Genomic DNA, 17,302 nt, shown 5'->3' with positions numbered 1-17,302 from the left:
CCATGTTGTTCTTAAATATTCTCTCACCGATGCGAGTCTTATTTGCTGCAAGAATTGTTGGCAATTTACCCCTGTGATAACCCACACACATCACCTTCAAATCGGTAGAATTCAGATAAAGGATGCCATAACATCTACAAAGCCAGAGACCAGACTGTTTAGCCATACTACCTTTTCAGAAAGTCAGGCTAACTAAGATGAGCCACCCTGTAAGCTAGGATCGGTTAATATACTTTAAGGGTGCAAAAGAAAGACTGACACAAAAGGTGGCATATTGGGGTTATTGGCTTTTATTAGTAAAAGTAAAGCAAGAGAAAATGTCCTTGCCTCAACTAAAGATCTAAGGGGACTGTCAGGATGTCTGTTAAAGTTAAGTGTCCACCGTCCTGTGTCAAGAAAACCCTACTTCTGGCCCTTACACTATAGACTAATTAGTAACAAAGCAGTGTGCCGATCCCCGGAGTATGCCTCCATTCCCCTGGAATATTGTGCAAGTTCCACACAATGTCTCTTTGGTGGGCCAGGAGAATGCCTCCCTTTTCCCAGTGCTTGGTCTCAGCCTCAAGTTAGCCCGGAGGAATGACTTCATTTCCCAGGCTTGTTGGACCATGGTCCCGGTCCACGTTACCAGGATAAAGACTCCCTTCTCCTGGTAGTTATGACACAGTCTCCTACAACCAGGGTCAATGACTCGCTTCCCCTGCTCTTCTCATTAGGTTTCACGGTCCCCAACCCTAGTTTCTCTCTTCTTCTTTGGTTTGGTCCACTTCCCAGCCAAGTACTGCCACGAGCAAGATAACTCGTATTGTGGGCCTGGTTTGGGTCCTCAACCCTAGTTTCCTTTGGCTTGACCCACTCGGTTCACTTCTCTGCCAAGTACTACCTGGAGGAAGATGACTCATCATTGTAATGGGTTGGGTTATCAACACTGGTCCCCACTCCCTCTTTCTCTCTCTTTTTATGTCCCCTTGGCTGCCTCGCTGGCCAAGTACTGACACGATGAAGATAGTCCTGCTCGCAATCTCGCTACAGGGTTTGTGCCGATCAGTCCTCACGCCTCTCTCGTTAGCCTGACTGCACCTGGGATGCGTGATCAGTTCTTCTCCTGCTGTGAGGTTTATGCAGGCTTCTTCGCATCTCGGGTCCTTTACCTTGTGGAACACTTGTGGAGTGATGGTATGTACGCTGCTTCCTGTGTTCGCATCACTCTCTGCCAGTCTCCCGAAACCGTCTGGATGCCGTCGGGTGAAGTAGTCCCGTTGTCCTCTTGACTCCAGGAGCAAACTGCTCTTGGCTCTTTCCTGGCCTTCTCTGCGCCTCCTTAGTGCTTCCCGGGCTTAAAGGCCTCTCGTTCTGGTTGACTGCATCTCCTCGACAGACTCCTCCGTTGGTCTTTATCGCGTAAGTAGGACCAAGCCTCTGCGAAGTCTATACTGCTGCAGTTACTTCTTGGCATGGTTCTTCATTGCTCCTGTGTCCCATCATGTCCCAGCACTTGAGGTAGTCAGGTTCTTCATGTTCTGCTTCCTCTCAGTACTTTCTAGGACCTTGAGGTAGTTTACCCAACAACAACATATAGACTTACAGGCCGATTCATGGAATTAATGTGCGCCGAAAAAAACGGTGCACGCGTGCGAAAATGTGCGATTCGCAGTGAAATAGCGAAAATCGCAGTGCAAGTGCGATTATCGCACAGAAAACATCGCACATCAATTCATGGAAGTCCGTGCACGTGCAAAATGTGGGATGTGCGCTGAAAAAAAGTGCATGGCGCATGCTGGCGCACAGGTCATCGAACGCCGTGCGATAAGGCCACAGCGAATTCGCACATAGCGCGGCGCACATAACAAAAGTAGGCGTAACACGGGGCGTCACACGCAGAATGGGGAACAACTCGTGAAAATGTGGGCGTCACGGGGGAAGTACAGGAGGCAAGTGCACAGAACGCCCACACGCTCGCCTACAACACATATTCATGGAATCGAATAGGGAAAAACAGCGCACGGCCAAAGATGCGCACAGGCCCATACATGTCCGCCACACGAAAGCAGGCGGTAGCGTCCCTGCGCAGGAAAAAAATGTGCACCAAAGATCTACACGCGCGAGAAGGCCCACACGCGATCTGGCCTGGGGGAGCGTGTGCGTGTATCTCAGAGGTGCGCGAGAAGTTTCACACGCGATCGGGCCTGGGGTAGCGTGTACTCCAGAGGTGCGCGAGAAGTTTCACACGCGATCGGGTCTGGGGGAGCGTGTGCGTGTATTTCAGAGGTGCGTGAGAAGTTTCACACGCGATCGGGACTGGGGGAGCGTGTGCGTGTATTCCAGAGGTGCGCGAGAAGTTTCTCACACGCGATTGTCCTGGGCGCGTGTATTTCAGGGGTGTACGAGAAGTTCCACATGCGATTGGCCTGGGCGCGTGTATTTCAGTGGTGCGCGAGAAGTTTCACACGCGATTGGCCAGGGCGCGTGTATTTCATAGGTGCGCGAGATGTTGCTCATGCGATTGGCCTGGGCGTGTGTATTTCAGAGGTGCGCGAGAAGTTTCACACGCGATTGGCCTGGACGCGTGTATTTCAGGGGCTCGCGGGTGTTTGCACACGCGATCGGGCCTGGGGGAGCAGGGTACGTGTATTTCAGGGGCTCGCGGGTGGTTTTACACGCGATCGGGCCTGGGTAGCAGGGTACCACTCACCGTCTGCCTTGCGTGTAGAAGAACGCGTAGCCAACACCCACCCGCTGTGAAAATCTAGCATGTGAACCCCAACGCCTGCAAAACACACGCACCGCACCCCACGAAAAGCAACGCCCGTGCGCGATACGTCACAGACACGCATATGCGCTAAGGGCCTTTGGTCCAATGGAATCGCGTATGCGTGCTGACGCGCTTACGCGCTAAGGCCCTTTCCTCGATTCACACGCTGACGTGCAGAATCTTCACGTGCCAAATCACTCTGTATCAAGCTGGCCACGCGTAAGCATACGTAAGACCACGCTCCTGCCCAAAAGGCCGAATTACTGCCCCCCAGAGCCCCGAGCAGCCTCCCACGAGCCATCTGCTGCTGCCTGCTGCCACCGTGCCCTGCCATTTGGTGCCTGCACATCAGCCATCTGCAGGGGTCCAGTTGCTGTGTCCACCCCTGCTGGAACAGAACACTCCCGACTGGGATACCAACGCTCTACAGCCCAGCCCCAGGACCCAGTTGCCCACCCACGCCTGCCTCGGGGGTCGCCATGTCGGGGCAAACACCATCCGAGACCACTGGCGACCCCCAGCCAGAGGGGCAGAGGGCCACCAGCTTCAGTCAGAAGGAAGTTGGTGTCCTGGTGGAGCTTGTCCTGGGGCATTATGGTGCCCTCTTCGGATCACCACCCGCCTACAAGGAAGGACGGGACAGGATCTGGGACGACTTTGTGGTTGCCATCAACGCGGAGGGTGTGGCAACCCGCAACATCAAGCAAGTAAAGAAGCGCTGGGAGGACTTCAGGTCCAGGACCCTCATAAAGGCCCGGCGCCTCGTGGAGGGGGGCCGGGGCAGCATGAGTACCATCCAGCTGAGGGTCCTGGAACGCGTACGCCCAGCGCTCCATGCCCAGATCCTTGAGAGGCAGACCCGTCTGGAGTCGAGCGGTAAGTGGTCAAGCATTGCTGTGTGAGACAGGGCACGTTGCAGCGTGCTGGTTGTCTGATACTTGCCTGTATGTGTGACATAGGCCATGTACGCGTGTGTGTGTGCAGGGACATCATGGTCATACATGTGAGACCAGTAATGTGTGAAGCACACGGTTGGTGTATGTGTTTAAATGTAACATGGGGAGCCCTATGCGGAATGGACACATGAGAGCATGCCAGTCTCTGTTCCTGGACATGGGTGTGGATGAGGGATGCATGCTGATGCCATGTACATGTATGGTGTCCATGTCTGTGTTTCTGACCTGCGTGTCTGTGACTTGTGGATGCCATGGATGCATGACACGTGTCTGTGACAATGTTCAGATTCACTGATGCAGCCTAGTTATCCTTGCATCCACTGTGTCTGGGGTGTACGAGTCCAGATGGATGAAAGTATGTTGAAGTGTGTGCATGTGATAGGCATGACCCATGATGCATGCGAGTCCAAAAACAACATTGTATGCTTCAAGAGTCCCTTGGACATGTTTGCTTATGTCCATAGCATGCGCCATGCCTGTTACTGCATGTGTTTTGCCTGCACTGACCCATGTGTTGTGGAGGGACATGATGGAAGTGATCTTTGACAGTGCCACTCATCTGCTATTGCTTCCTGTCTAGGGGACCATTGTACAGTACCCTGATGCTTGTGTTGTATGTCTCCCTCTACACAGCGCAAAGTGAAGAAGAGGGCGGAGACGGCGCTGTGGAGCTAAGCGGCGGGGATGCCCCCACGGCGGCAGCGGAAGGGGTGGGTGAGCCCCCACAGGGGCTTGCAACGGCGGAAGACGGTGTGGAGCCATCCAGGTTGGTGGTTTCCACAGAGGAGGCTGCTACTGAGCCGCACATGGGGCCTGGTGGGGGCATCCCTGCTGGTGCAAGTGGTGCAGTCCAGGGGCAGGAGGCAGCACAGGTCGACGTGGAGGTGCCTGTGCATGTCACTGTCCCTGACACTGTGACTGCACCACCATGCACCAGCAGGGATGCCCCATCCCAGGCCCGTCCGCAGGTAGGGGGGATGTCCATGTCATCTGACTCCCCTCCACCTGCGGACGAGGGGACCCCTGGCCGTATGGAGAAGGTCCTGATTGGTGTTGCGTTGCGCACGGCTGTCATTCGTGATGAGGTGTGTACTTCCCGGGGGGAGCACGCACGTCATCACGAAGAGCACCGTGCCAACGTGGCCCAGTTGGGAGCGGTCATGGTCGGGGGTCTCGTACATGTGTTGGGCACTCTGGCGACCCTCTCCTCCTCTGTGGAGGCTATGCGCCAGTCGTACTCCATGCCGTCTTCCGGCCCAGATGCCACCAGGGCCCCCTGTGGACCTGCCCCGACCAATGCAGGCACCTCGGTGGGGATCCCATCCCTGCCACAGTCGGGAGTCGGAGGTCCAGCAGGGGTGGACACACCAGCAACTGGACCCCAGCAGATGGAGGATGTGACGGCATCATCGGGCAGGGCACGTGCACAACGGCGTCGGTGGTTTCCATCAGCCTGGATGCCGTCGTGCTGGCACAGGCAGTTGCGTCGGAGGCAGCGGCAGGCTCGACGTGGGAGGCATCATGGCTCGGGGCCATCAACATCAGGGGTGCAGGCATCGGCCGGAGGGCAGGAGAACCCTGGAATGGGAGTGGCTTCCGTGTGGGAGCGGTTGGGCCAGCAGATAGGGGCGAAGCGGCAGCGGGCAGAGGAGGAACGGCTCACAATGGTCAGGGCGGAGAACTCCATGAGGAGGGCGCTGAGGCGGGCCGAGTGCCTCAAGGGTCTTCGCAGGGAGTTGGAGCTGGACACTGCATTATCCCTGCGGGACCTCGGGGCCAGGGAACATGCCCGCCTCCAAGCCATTGAACAGGAGTTCGATGATGCCCTGGCCCATGACAACAACCAGTGAGCCGTCGGACTAGCCCGCTGCCCTTGTAAATAGTTAGTGTTAGGTTTCCTTTGCTTTTTTATTTATTTTGGACCTTTTGGACAATGGGCCACATTTTTGTATACAGTTTTATTTTATTAGGTAGTATTTTTATGTAGGTTTAATTTCTTCAGTTGGGATCATGGGCCTTGGTTTATTTATCTGAATATAGTTGACTGTTGGATTTTTTTAATTTTATTTTGGATTAACCCATGGAGCAATGGTTTTCGGTTTTGTTTTTACCTTGGATTTACTTTCTTGAACTGTGACTTTGGACACCTTTCCTTTGGATTATGATTTGTCGTTTTTCATTATTTTACGGACATGCTGCTTTTGGTTTTTGATTTCCATTGTCATTTGTTTATTTTTAATTCCATTTATGCTGTTGTTAATACATTGTTTTCATCAAACTTCAATGTGTAGTATCATCTCATTGGTATCATGCATATCATGATATGGGTTTTGAGATTCACTGACACCCATTGGGTGTATGTGAGGGCCATGTGTTCATTTTCAAACATGCTATTGGGGTTCTATCATGTCATTGCCATTTCTAAGTGGGTGGATGCAATACTCGAGTGGGTGCTTTGCATTTGGAGGCTGACCATAAGGGCCAGGGATCTAGATTGTGATTACATGTTGGCTGGAGGACATGTGTGGGGGCCTGCTGGCAGGTGCCCTGCAATGCTGGGGGGTGCGGGTCCAGGGGGACATGAGTGGGGGCCTGCTGGCAGGTGCCCCGCAATGCTGGGGGGTGGGGGTTCAGGGGGACATGAGTGGGACATGAGTGGGGGCCTGCTGGCAGGTGCCCCGCAATGCTGGGGGGTGGGGGTGCAGGGGGACATGAGTGGGACATGAGTGGGGGCCTGCTGGCAGGTGTCCCGCAATGCTGGGGGGTGGGGGTGCAAGGGGACATGAGTTGCTGATCAGTAGTGCAAGGAGACATGTGCCTTTGCTGGGGGGCATGCCCATGTTGGGTGGGCTGCCTGCGGGACATGACCAGGGATGCAGGGTAGACCCCTGTGGTGTGGGCTGCCTGCAGGGGCCGTGGAGGGTGTACAGGGGACACCTGGGAGGACCCACACTGCCAAATCACATGTAGGACTCCCCGGCACCCCTGAAATACATGTACCCTGCTGAAATTGCGTGTGAAAATTCTCGCGCACCCCTGAAATACACGTACCCTGCTGAAATCGCGTGTGAAAATTCTCGCGCACCCGAAATACACGTACCCTGCTGAAATTGTGTGTGAAAATTCTCGCGCACCCCTGAAATACACTTACCCTGCTGAAATCGCGTGTGAAAATTCTCGCGCACCCCTGAAATACACGTACCCTGCTGAAATCGCGTGTGAAAATTCTCGCGCACCCCTGAAATACACGTACCCTGCTGAAATCGCGTGTGGAACTTCTCGCGCACCCCTGAAATACACGCGCCCAGGCCAATCGCGTGTGGAACTTCTTGCGCACCTCTGAAATACACGCGCCCAGGCCAATCGCATGTGGAACTTCTCGCGCACCCCTGAAATACACGCGCCCAGGCCAATCGCGTGTGGAACTTCTCGCGCAGCCCTGAAATACACGCACACGCTCCCCCGGGCCCGATCGCGTGTGGAACTTCCCGCGCACCTCTGAAATACATGCACACGCTCCCCCAGGCCAGTTCGCGTGTGAGACTTCTCGCGCACGCGTGTTCCCGAAACCCGTAATACACGTTCCCCGCTTTGCGTTTGCTGTTCGCCAGTCCGGTAAACTGGTACAGGGTTGGCGCAGCCCTTTGCGATGGTTTTGAGATCGTGATGGCTTTTCCTTGCGCGAGGGCGTTCTTGGGGGCGTAACTGGCGCTGCTGCAGGGTCGCTGCGCCACTCTGCGCCACGTCTGCTTTTGGAGGCGAGAATCCATGAATACGCTGTGCACGGAAATTGATTTTATCGCACGCGGCTGGCGCAGACATTCGCATATGCACGCTGTGCGCCAGCCGCGTGCGACACTTTTGTGAGGAATTCCATGAATCGGCCTGTTGGTCTCTACAAAGAGATTAACAGTGGAAGAAGAGGCTAGAGTGTGCGTGGGTGAGATGTCCATATAAGGGCTATACATTGGATGGTTGTCGTCCTCCCTAGGCAGGAAGAGGGGGCCTCACCTCCCTGGCCTCATGGGAAAGACCTCCCTGGCCTCATGTGAAAGGTTTCCCCCTGGGAAGAAGCGATGACATCTAATGATTCATCAGATAACGCCTAAAGAAATCTCCTTAACATCATCTTTGTAGTCTTTAAGGCTGCCAAAACAGGGAGGGAGATGGGATGGGGAGGTCCAGAAGTGTCCTTGAGTTATCTCACATACAGACATGCAGATGTCCTTGTTAAGGCTCCTCACCTTATTAAAAGCAGTGCAGCAGTTTTCCGAATTTACCAGAGTGGTAGAAATTTGCTCCTCATCGGGAGTAAAATGGCTGGCGAATATTTTATTACACCCCTTTAAACTTGGCAACTGGCTTTGCTGCCATTTTGTATGCTTTTCCAAGGCAGGAATAACAGGTTTGCCTTTCAGGGAGCCCCAAATGGGTTCTTGTTAGAACATGCAGTCTCCTGTATCTCTTTCTCTTACCTTTTTAGGGTCCATATTAAACTTTTTCCTTCCCATGGCCACCTGTTTGTTCCTCTGCATATTTTTCCTGTAATAAAAGAAATGGATTTACTAAACTTCAAACTCAAACTTCTTGCTATGAAATTATGCTAATGGGGCAATTTGTGGATTACTTTTAAGGTAGGTTTCAGATGTACACAGCAAAAAGCATTGATACTATTGCACTTTAGATTGGTTAAATAGCATGTTGTCACTTTGGAATCATTTAGTTATATTTTCAAGATCTACGTCAGGACTTGGTACTTTCTGTACCTCATATTGTGAAAGATAAACAAGCTGCAGAGAAAAAGTAAAAAAAGAAGGCTTTTAATAAAAAAAATGTTAACATTGGAATCGGGTGTATTGTCTGTTTTCAGTGTTTTACAATACAAAGATGATATTCATGTATCTTCTAGTTCTGCCACCGCCTTTCTCTGCAAGAACAAACCTGGTGTCTCACTATCCTGCCACGTCCAAACCATCCCACCGGGGAAATAACAGTGTTAAGTTTGCAAAAGTCCAAAATCCAAAAGCAGCGCAAAATCAAATTTGGCCCATATGCTGCTTCTATAGTAAGGAATGTTTTTCTATTTTATTGACATTCATATAGCACTTTCATTAAAGCGCTGCTCAGTGAAGTTATAACAAGCGCACACATAACGTATAAGGAAATTGAAGAGAGCTGGAGAGAGCAGAAGATTGACACACTGAGGAGACTGGAGAGGTGGAGGTTAGAGTCAAGTGTTTGAAGGAGGAGAAGGCAAAACAAGAAGGTGATAATGATAATCAGTGGGGGGGGTAGTAGTGTCAAATGGAGAGAATGGGGATACAGAAAACGAGAAAGTTTTAACAGTGATAAAAGAGGAAAAAGTAATAACATAAAATGGCGCTGGTGGGGCAAAGAAGGTGGAGATGGGCACATCAAGTGGAAAAGGCAGTACAGTAGGAGAATGTGACAATGCAAAGGGGGTACTATAAGGAGGAGATGTGGTGGTTTGCAGGTAACAATATCAGAAAGTGAGAGTGGTGCACAAGTGGAGGCAAGGTCAATAGAGGAGACAGTAGCAATAGCTTTAGGAGCCGGGGAGGGCAGAGAAGGCGGGAGGAACATCAGGAGGGGGCGTCCAGACAGAGGAAGGAGAAGAGCTGTCACATAGCTGGGAGAAGGGGGTATCAGCAGGCCAGGTCAGCAATATGAAGGATCAGAAAGTGGGGGAAGGAATGAGTTTTGGCCAAGGAGACCTCAATGAACTCAGAGGGGGGAGGGAAGAAGCAAAAGGGACTCCAGTTGAGGCAGACCCCAATAGACCCCTCCCTGCCAACTCCCACCCATAGACTCATCTGCTGACAAGAATAAAGGACAAATTAGTCTTGAGTTGCGATACCATGAAAGCCCACCTAAAGAAGAGTTTAGAACAAGGCATTGCCCAGGAACTTATAGGGATGCCAGAAAGCCTTTAGAATTTAGGACATTTGCAGGATACGGCGGAGTCAAGGACGGTCTTTGAGGAACCTTCTCTGGGATGGAAAGGCTCATTCACACCAAGGAAAAGCTATCTGGTTCCAATTTTGGGTTTGGGAACATTCCGTTTATATTTAAATTGGCCCCTTGTTGTAACCAATTGTCAAAGAAAGGTGTTGAACTCCATATATGAGCGTAACTCTTGCTCAATCCCAGCCACTATATCACAGGCCCTAGAATGCAAAATTAAACAGGTTACATACATGTAACACATTCTCAGTTTGCTATAGGATACAGATGCGTACACCATATTATTCAGCCACTTGTTGGTTAGATATGGATTTTTATGTAGCTCATTTGTGTGAAAATATAATTGGATCATTACATGACACAACTGTGAAGTGCCAAGGCAGGGAGCATTTTCAGCTTGCCATCTTTAGCTTTTTTTGTTGCGTTTACTTGAGCAGTTCAGGGATCCCTTTAATCTCTTGAAGGGGTGGCATTGGCTGCATGTTACAGTTACAACAAATGGCTCCGAACCCATCGTCACTGGAAACAGTGTCAACGATGTAAAGATTTGGTTCTAACTTCACAATCTAACGATTCGCGCAAATTTGGGCATATTATTAACAGCAACAACGCAACCTGTTCTGATATTAAAGGAGTCCCCTAATGTGAATGGTTAATACACATCACTGACACTTTAGGTGGCCTCCAGTTGGAACAAACATGCATTGCAAACCTGCCTGGGGTATGGGAGTTCAAAATGAATAGGGAAGAAATCGCCAGATTAAACAATACTAGCAAGTCATCCCACGCACCAGGCCTAGACGGCTTGTGCAATTTGCTGATAAAGGAAGATTCACCTTTGTGGGTTGATGTTTTGCATCACCTTTTCTCTTTTATTGCTACCACTCAAACTCTTCCTAAATCATGGCAAAACAGCATCCTAGTCCCAGTGCTCAAGAAAGGATCCCATGCTGACCCACGCAATTATCGCCTCTTGGCCATGCTGGATGTTCCAGCAAATGTGTTTGCAAGGGTCCTTCATGAGGAGCTGACTTGCTGGGCTGAGGACGCAAACATTCCCTGGAACCAAACTGGGTACATAAAAGGATGTAGTACCACCATTAATGCACTAGCATGGACTACGATCATTCAGCAATCGTGGTAGACAGGTAAAACTCTGGTTTATGTAGCTTTCATAGACTATAGTGCTGCCTTTGATACAGTATACCATGCACGGCTGTGGTGGAAATGGATTAGTTGGGGGAACCGAGCAGGACTACTTACCGTGATTATGATCCTGCATGATGAGACCAAGGTCAAAGTTTGGTTAGAGGGAAACGGGGGAATCTCGGGTTGGAACACCACATGTATAGGGCACAATCAACGGTGTATACTGGCCCCATGTTATTTAATCATATCTCACGGACAAGTGGACGGCCTTGGCTGCTCCGACATGTACACCCCCCCCAAACCTGGATTTGAAGCATTGCAATGGATTTGCTATGCTGACGACATTGCACTCCTTGATCTTAACCCTGGAGGACTCCAAATGGATAATCTCTACACCTATTCACTTAAGGTGAATACAGCCAACACAAAGATCATGGTGTTCGAATACCAACGTAGCCGCACAGCTCACATTGGCTGGAATATGTCTGTAGTTCCCATTGAGGTAGTCAACGAATATAGATATCTCAGAATTATCTTCAACTCCCAGCTTACTAGTGTTAATCACCTGAACAACCTCAAACTCTGTGTTGCACATCACGCTAGGGGAAATTTCAACTCTTGCTTGCAAGTGAAGTGGTTACTCAGTAGGTATCTTGGTTAAATTGTATGCAGCAGAGGCATGGGCATTAGATTCATTGGAGACTAGCTCCAAACTTGAAGTCACAATTTTAAAAAAGATTTTAAGGTTACCTTTGCTTCAGGAGAAATGCTCCTTCTGGAACTTGACATTTTCCCCATCATAGAACGCATTATGTTAAAATGTTCAATGCTAGACTGGAAACTGTTACGTGCTCAGAGAAACACTCTTATGGGGTTGTAATCAGAAGTGTTCACTACCAAAATTGCTTTCATGAAGACATGTATCCTAGGTGTTATCAGGGGAATTACTGACACGTGGTCAAAAGATCTGAAGGTGACCCTCTAGAAATGAAATTGAATCTCTACAAAAGAAAGTTGAGGATGACACTACAGGCCGACATACACGATCAGCTTATAGTTAACATGGCCACTAGATCTTCTGCAGAATGGTTTATTCCATACATATCTGACAGATTGGTTACCACCCCTTACATTCAAAGTTTTATTGGCACCCATCTGGTATGGGATTACATGTGTTTAAAATTCAACGCAGCCAAAACTTTTGAGACCCCCGGGGAATGGCTCAAGATTCCTAGAAGTAGTAGATTCCGTCGTCTGTGGCGAGTTCGAATTAGAATCTATTTGGCATCTACTTTTTCCATGCAATGCAACCGCTGATTTACGAGCTAAGAGGATAAGAGCGGTGGGTTATGACACATTGTCCTCAAAAGATTCTCTTTAGGAAAATATCATGTCTTGAATAAGCGAGGCGTTTATTACTTATTTCACTCAGTTGTGGAAAAAGATCCTTGAGATTATGTTGATTTTAGCTGTAGAACACTGTGCAGAGGTTATGTTAGCTGATTTTAAACCACATGTGGAAAGACATTTTAGATGGTGTTGATTTTAGAGGTGTAATGTGGATTTTGCTATCGAATGATCAATTAAGACGAATGAAGTAAAACTTATTCAAAGTTATTAATTTAGCTGCATAATACTGAAATAAATAAATTAGATTCCTCACTGCAAAACTATTGTTAAAAACAAATATCTTATGTTTTTTCATCGTACACATGCCTGCCTATTCAAAGATTGTGCAAGGAGGATCCCACTTAAAGGGGAAGTGAGCTTGATGCAGTCTCAAATTCGTCAGCACCACTTGACCCTACCTGTGCATGGTTAGGACAGGTTCCACCCAGAATGGTGGGAGCAAGAGAAACAAACCCACTGCCAGGCATCAGAGATTGCCTGAAGCCTTCCCTGACTCACCTTGTTTCATCAACGGCTGAGCAATAAAAGGCAATTTAAGGGGTGGTAAGAGGGTGGTTTCAGATACAGAAGAGGATTTCTAGAATATGGCTTGGATGACATAATTTAGGAGGCCAACATAGTTATGATGAACCAGGAGTTCTGAGCGGTTAGCCAAAATCCAATTAAGGTAGGTGGATGAGCAGTCAAGGCTTAGTCTCAGGAGAATGTGAATCGGGTCAGGGGCCCTCCAAGAGTCCACACAGTATGGCAGACAATTCAATTTAGACGGCCAGTTATAAAAATACAGTTATTTATTTTAGGCCTCAGGAACACACTAGAACATTAATCAAATAGGTAGTATTAAACAACACTCTACAATACAAATATGTACAATCACCAGTAGGTTCACTTAAGAAACATCAGATAACTTAATCAAGCAAAGCAGGCAAGTAACTTAGATGTAGTAAATGATGCGAACCAAATCGAGCAATATGCTAACTTGAGAAGTACAAACCCTAGGATAAATTGTGCCTTGGGCCCAAGGGCCATAGGGTTCACTACAGTGTTTCCCTTCAGAAATGATGCAATAGGCTTTTGGTGGTGATAGTTTCAAACTATTTCAAAGTGATTTAATAATTTACCAAAGGAAATATAAGTGTTCTCCTTTCTTCCAGCGTGAGTAACCCGAGGGCTTCCTCACTTCTCCTCCCCCTGGATCCTCCTCACAAGTGGCCAGGGAAAGGCCATCACTCTTGGATCCAGACCCTGGGGGTCGATATGTGAGGGAGGATCACCTGGTGGAGGAACCTTGGGAAGTGGGGAGAGGATGTCTTTGGGTGAGACTTGGTATCCCCCTTTCCCTTGTCAGAATGAACCCTACCCTTCCCCTGCCTTCATAGGTTATCGTCAGTCTTTAACTCTTTTTTACTCACAAAATGTCCCTCAGCCATATACCTTTAAGACCGTGACAAGGAGGAAGCAACTGGGAGTTTTGAATACTTCCATTCATTCACACCACTTTGGTGCTGAGACGAGAAAGAGTACTGTGGAGAAGTACCATTGCAATAGCCAAACATGTCCAGCTAATAGGGTTAGCTTTGGTCAGGCAACTGAAGTAAAGGACTTGCACCTGCAAAAATTTAACAGGCCCTAGGTGCATAAAATGAATGACTGCCGGGGAAACAAGGAGAGCAACCCACCTGGAGAGAAGGATGTAGAGCAGGCTGCAGAGGGAAAGACGCTGTGTGCAGTAGAAGGGTGAGAAACGCCGGGTCCCGAACAGGCTGTGAGAGAGTCGGGACACCTGCAGTTCTCCTTGCTGTGTGTCCACATCCAGAGTTGTGGGACACAGATCTCCAGATCGTCGCAGGCCGCTGCAGAACAGTGCTGTTTGCTAGGGCTCCCGAGAAGCACAAGCGGAGCAAAGGGAAGCCGGAAAGTAGAAACCAGACACCCGGAGGAGTGGCTGCATAACGGTGAATGTCAGGAAGGTAACACTCATACCGGGGGTCTCCAGGTGCTGGAAGCCGGCCCATGTAAATGCCCAACTAGCTGCAAACGATGACAGTTGACTCTGGAGACCAAATTGAGGGGTTTTGAATGCTGAACAAACTGCAAAGTGTTATCAGTATTTTTAAGAGTGCAACAAGTATTATTCAATACCAAACTAAAGGAAAGATATGATGAGCATATCATATGAAAATACAGCCAAGTGAAAAGCAAGTGATGAGTACTTATTAAGAATGTGAAAACAAGGTGGTAAAAAAGGATGAACACCACGGAATGAGTTGTGTGAAATATACGTGGCAAAATCAAGAGACTGCCAAGGAGAATCATAATTGAGAGTTGACCAATAACAGGCTCAGAATGAGAAAACCTGGGTTGTCAAGAAAGCCTGAAGGATACAAAAGTATAATAAAGTGCCAGGGTTATTAGTTGCATGACCTGTAATGGGTGGACCATGTGGCCGACAACTGCGCCTAGACCGAGTGAACCCTGCTTGGAAAGAGCCAAGAAAAGCATAGATAAAGAAGCCATATTGTATAATAAGTTGTTAAATTGATTGAGCAAGAGAGCAAGCAATCTATGAGAACTATTGAAAAGCTTGGATGATTACGAACTTGAACTGGGACCATTTTTGAAATCCAAGAGATTTGAACTAATTGTGGTATTGAAGTTGGAAGAGCTGACTTCTTGGGAAAGGGAACCCTGAGGCCTTTTGGAACTAATTTGAACTTGGGGAACGGGAAGCTGGAAAGTAGGCCGGGAGCTGGAAGAAGCTTGGAACTTTATTTGGAACTCTGTTTCTTTGTTGCTGACATGCCTACACATTGTAGATCGTTAGTTGTGAGTGGAAGTATAGGTATTGGAACAGTCAGACTTTTGAGTTGAACTTACTGACACAGACTATCCTTAGCTTCTTTAGGTAGGGAAAACCCACCTTAGCATAGGGCAAGTTAGGTCTTAGTCCATCCTGACATTTAAAATAAACAATTTTATTTAGTGCATGACCTTGTAAAGACTTTCCTGATCCAAGAGGACAAGAAGACCAAACTACAATATGGGCAAAGAACAAGCAAAATTCTCATGGTATGGCCATTTTAGGGCTCTAGCCACGTTTAGCAGTCATACGCGGTACCAGCGAAGGTGCACACCATAAATAAAGCAAAAACTGTAGAAATGTAACTGCTGCCATCAGCAGGTCTTTAGGCACATATGAAAGTAAACACAAATCATCTGTGTAAAAGGCTAGGGTGATACAAAAGTATCCCCTTTGTACTGCGTTCTAAGATGCTGTGTGCAATTTTAAAAATGCAAGAATTCAAAAGGGTAACCATATTTCCCAGTACTGGTAGTCTGAAGGACTGATCAGTTTCCCCGTAACATGAGCAAAAGTTAAGGCAAGTGAAGCTGAAAGCTTACTCCCCATCAGAAAGTCAGGAGAGAACAAAAAACAGAGCAAAAAGAATGGGGTTTTATAGGAAACGATTGAGGGAAAGTTGCAAAAAGAAAATCCGTCCTAACAAAGAGTACTCAATATTTAAAAATGGAAAGTCCACACTAGGATGTTAAGAGCATAAGTACCCCCAAGCACATCTCACGACATGTCGGCACCAGATTTTATTTAGAAATGTTTTCCCCAGTTTTAAGCTAATCAGTTGCTTCTGGCAGTACACTATTATACAAACCACTGGCAAAATGTTCTTTCCAATTTATTAAAACTAAAACTGCACACACACAAACTGCTGGGTCTTTATTGAATTGAGGTATTTTACGCAACCCCTTAGAAAAAAGCGTTATTCACAACCTAAGTATTTGAAAGCAATCCATTTCTGAATGGAATTTCAAATAATACAAAGTAGATTTCGAATTCCAGACTCTACACAAATCCAGATATGCAGTGGGACTTTATTTCCTGAAGTCACAAGGGGGGGCCCCGATTATATTTATGATGGACTGCATAGACACTTTAGAAGGATGTGGGCGATCAGCTACCAAACAATGCAGCTCTAACTTTACCGAAGAAAATGAAAACATCCCAGTTTAACAGTAACTGTACAGCTTCAGTTAATGTGTATCTACAGTACCACAACACCAAATTCAAAACTGCTGTGGTGCTTACTATGAAATGGATAATCTGTTTTCATCATTTCAATTGCATTTTATTTGGCAGGTTTACTTGATAAAAAGCATCACAGCTTTTTATCAATTCTCAGCCAGAAGAAGTTATGGACTTGGAGACAAAAGCGATCTCCTAACTTTATTGATCTTCCTTCAGGGTCCCGAGACAAGTCTTCCACTCAGCTTCACGCCATTAGACTGGAAAAGAAAACTGTGTGTGGATGGGATTGAATGCGTTTAATAACCTAAATGGGCAGGACCTGTACATGTATTAAAATCGTATGTGTGCAATTACAAGATTTCAACATTGCATGCCAGCCTGTGAGAAAGCGTGACTGTCTTCGTGCAGATCCTCAAATGTGAGCTACAGCAAGGCCCCGGAGCTGTGAGTTTAGCTTAATCCTCACTGGTGGCTTTAAAGGCTCTGCACAGAGATCAAGACAAAGGGTCAGACATTAAAAAATATCACAGAAATATCACAGCACCACTGAGGCCTAAAATGATCACAGCACCAAAGAATCTGACATCAAAGAAATAACACTGAGTCACCAATCTCACAGTCCTACCATGGCAGCTTGCACTCACATTTTCTATGCTGAGAGATTACAGCTCCTTATGAACCCAAGGTAGGGAGAACACAGGAACCAAGACTAGGAGATCAATTTCAGAGCCAACACAGAGATTAGAGTCCAATATGCTGCAAGAAGACAGCACAGAACACTGAAACAGTAATTCCTCTCAGAGCCAGCACTCTGTTGAGATCCCAGTCCTACACGGCATAACACTGGGAAACCAGCGTCTCACAGGGCTCTAAACTGGAAGGCCACAGACCCATGGGCAAATCCGACCTCTAAGCAAGGCACCAGATAATATTTACGTCACATTTTGAGAAGTTGGCAGTGAAAGGATTTTAAAGGAGTATAAAAGTATCTCAATTAGTCAAGTTAAC

The 17,302-nt window shown here is 47.9% G+C and overlaps 1 protein-coding gene across 4 annotated transcripts in view; it reads right to left on the bottom strand.

The window, feature by feature from the left end:
- Positions 1-17,302, bottom strand: part of CYTH1 (cytohesin 1) — a 914,859-nt gene that overhangs the window by 461,515 nt on the left and 436,042 nt on the right. For all 4 annotated transcript variants that reach the window (XM_069655238.1, XM_069655235.1, XM_069655237.1 and 1 more), the window contains exon 4: positions 8,184-8,250. In XM_069655238.1, the coding sequence (XP_069511339.1) occupies positions 8,184-8,250 (67 nt within the window). The remainder of the gene's footprint in view (positions 1-8,183; positions 8,251-17,302) is intronic.

The sequence above is a fragment of the Ambystoma mexicanum genome, chromosome 3q (genome assembly GCF_040938575.1).
Source record: "Ambystoma mexicanum isolate Mex_15411 chromosome 3q, UKY_AmexF1_1, whole genome shotgun sequence".
NCBI classification, from domain to species: domain Eukaryota; kingdom Metazoa; phylum Chordata; class Amphibia; order Caudata; family Ambystomatidae; genus Ambystoma; species Ambystoma mexicanum.
The sequence above is the reverse complement of the archived record's forward strand: the minus strand, read 5'-3'. Positions and strand labels throughout refer to the sequence as shown.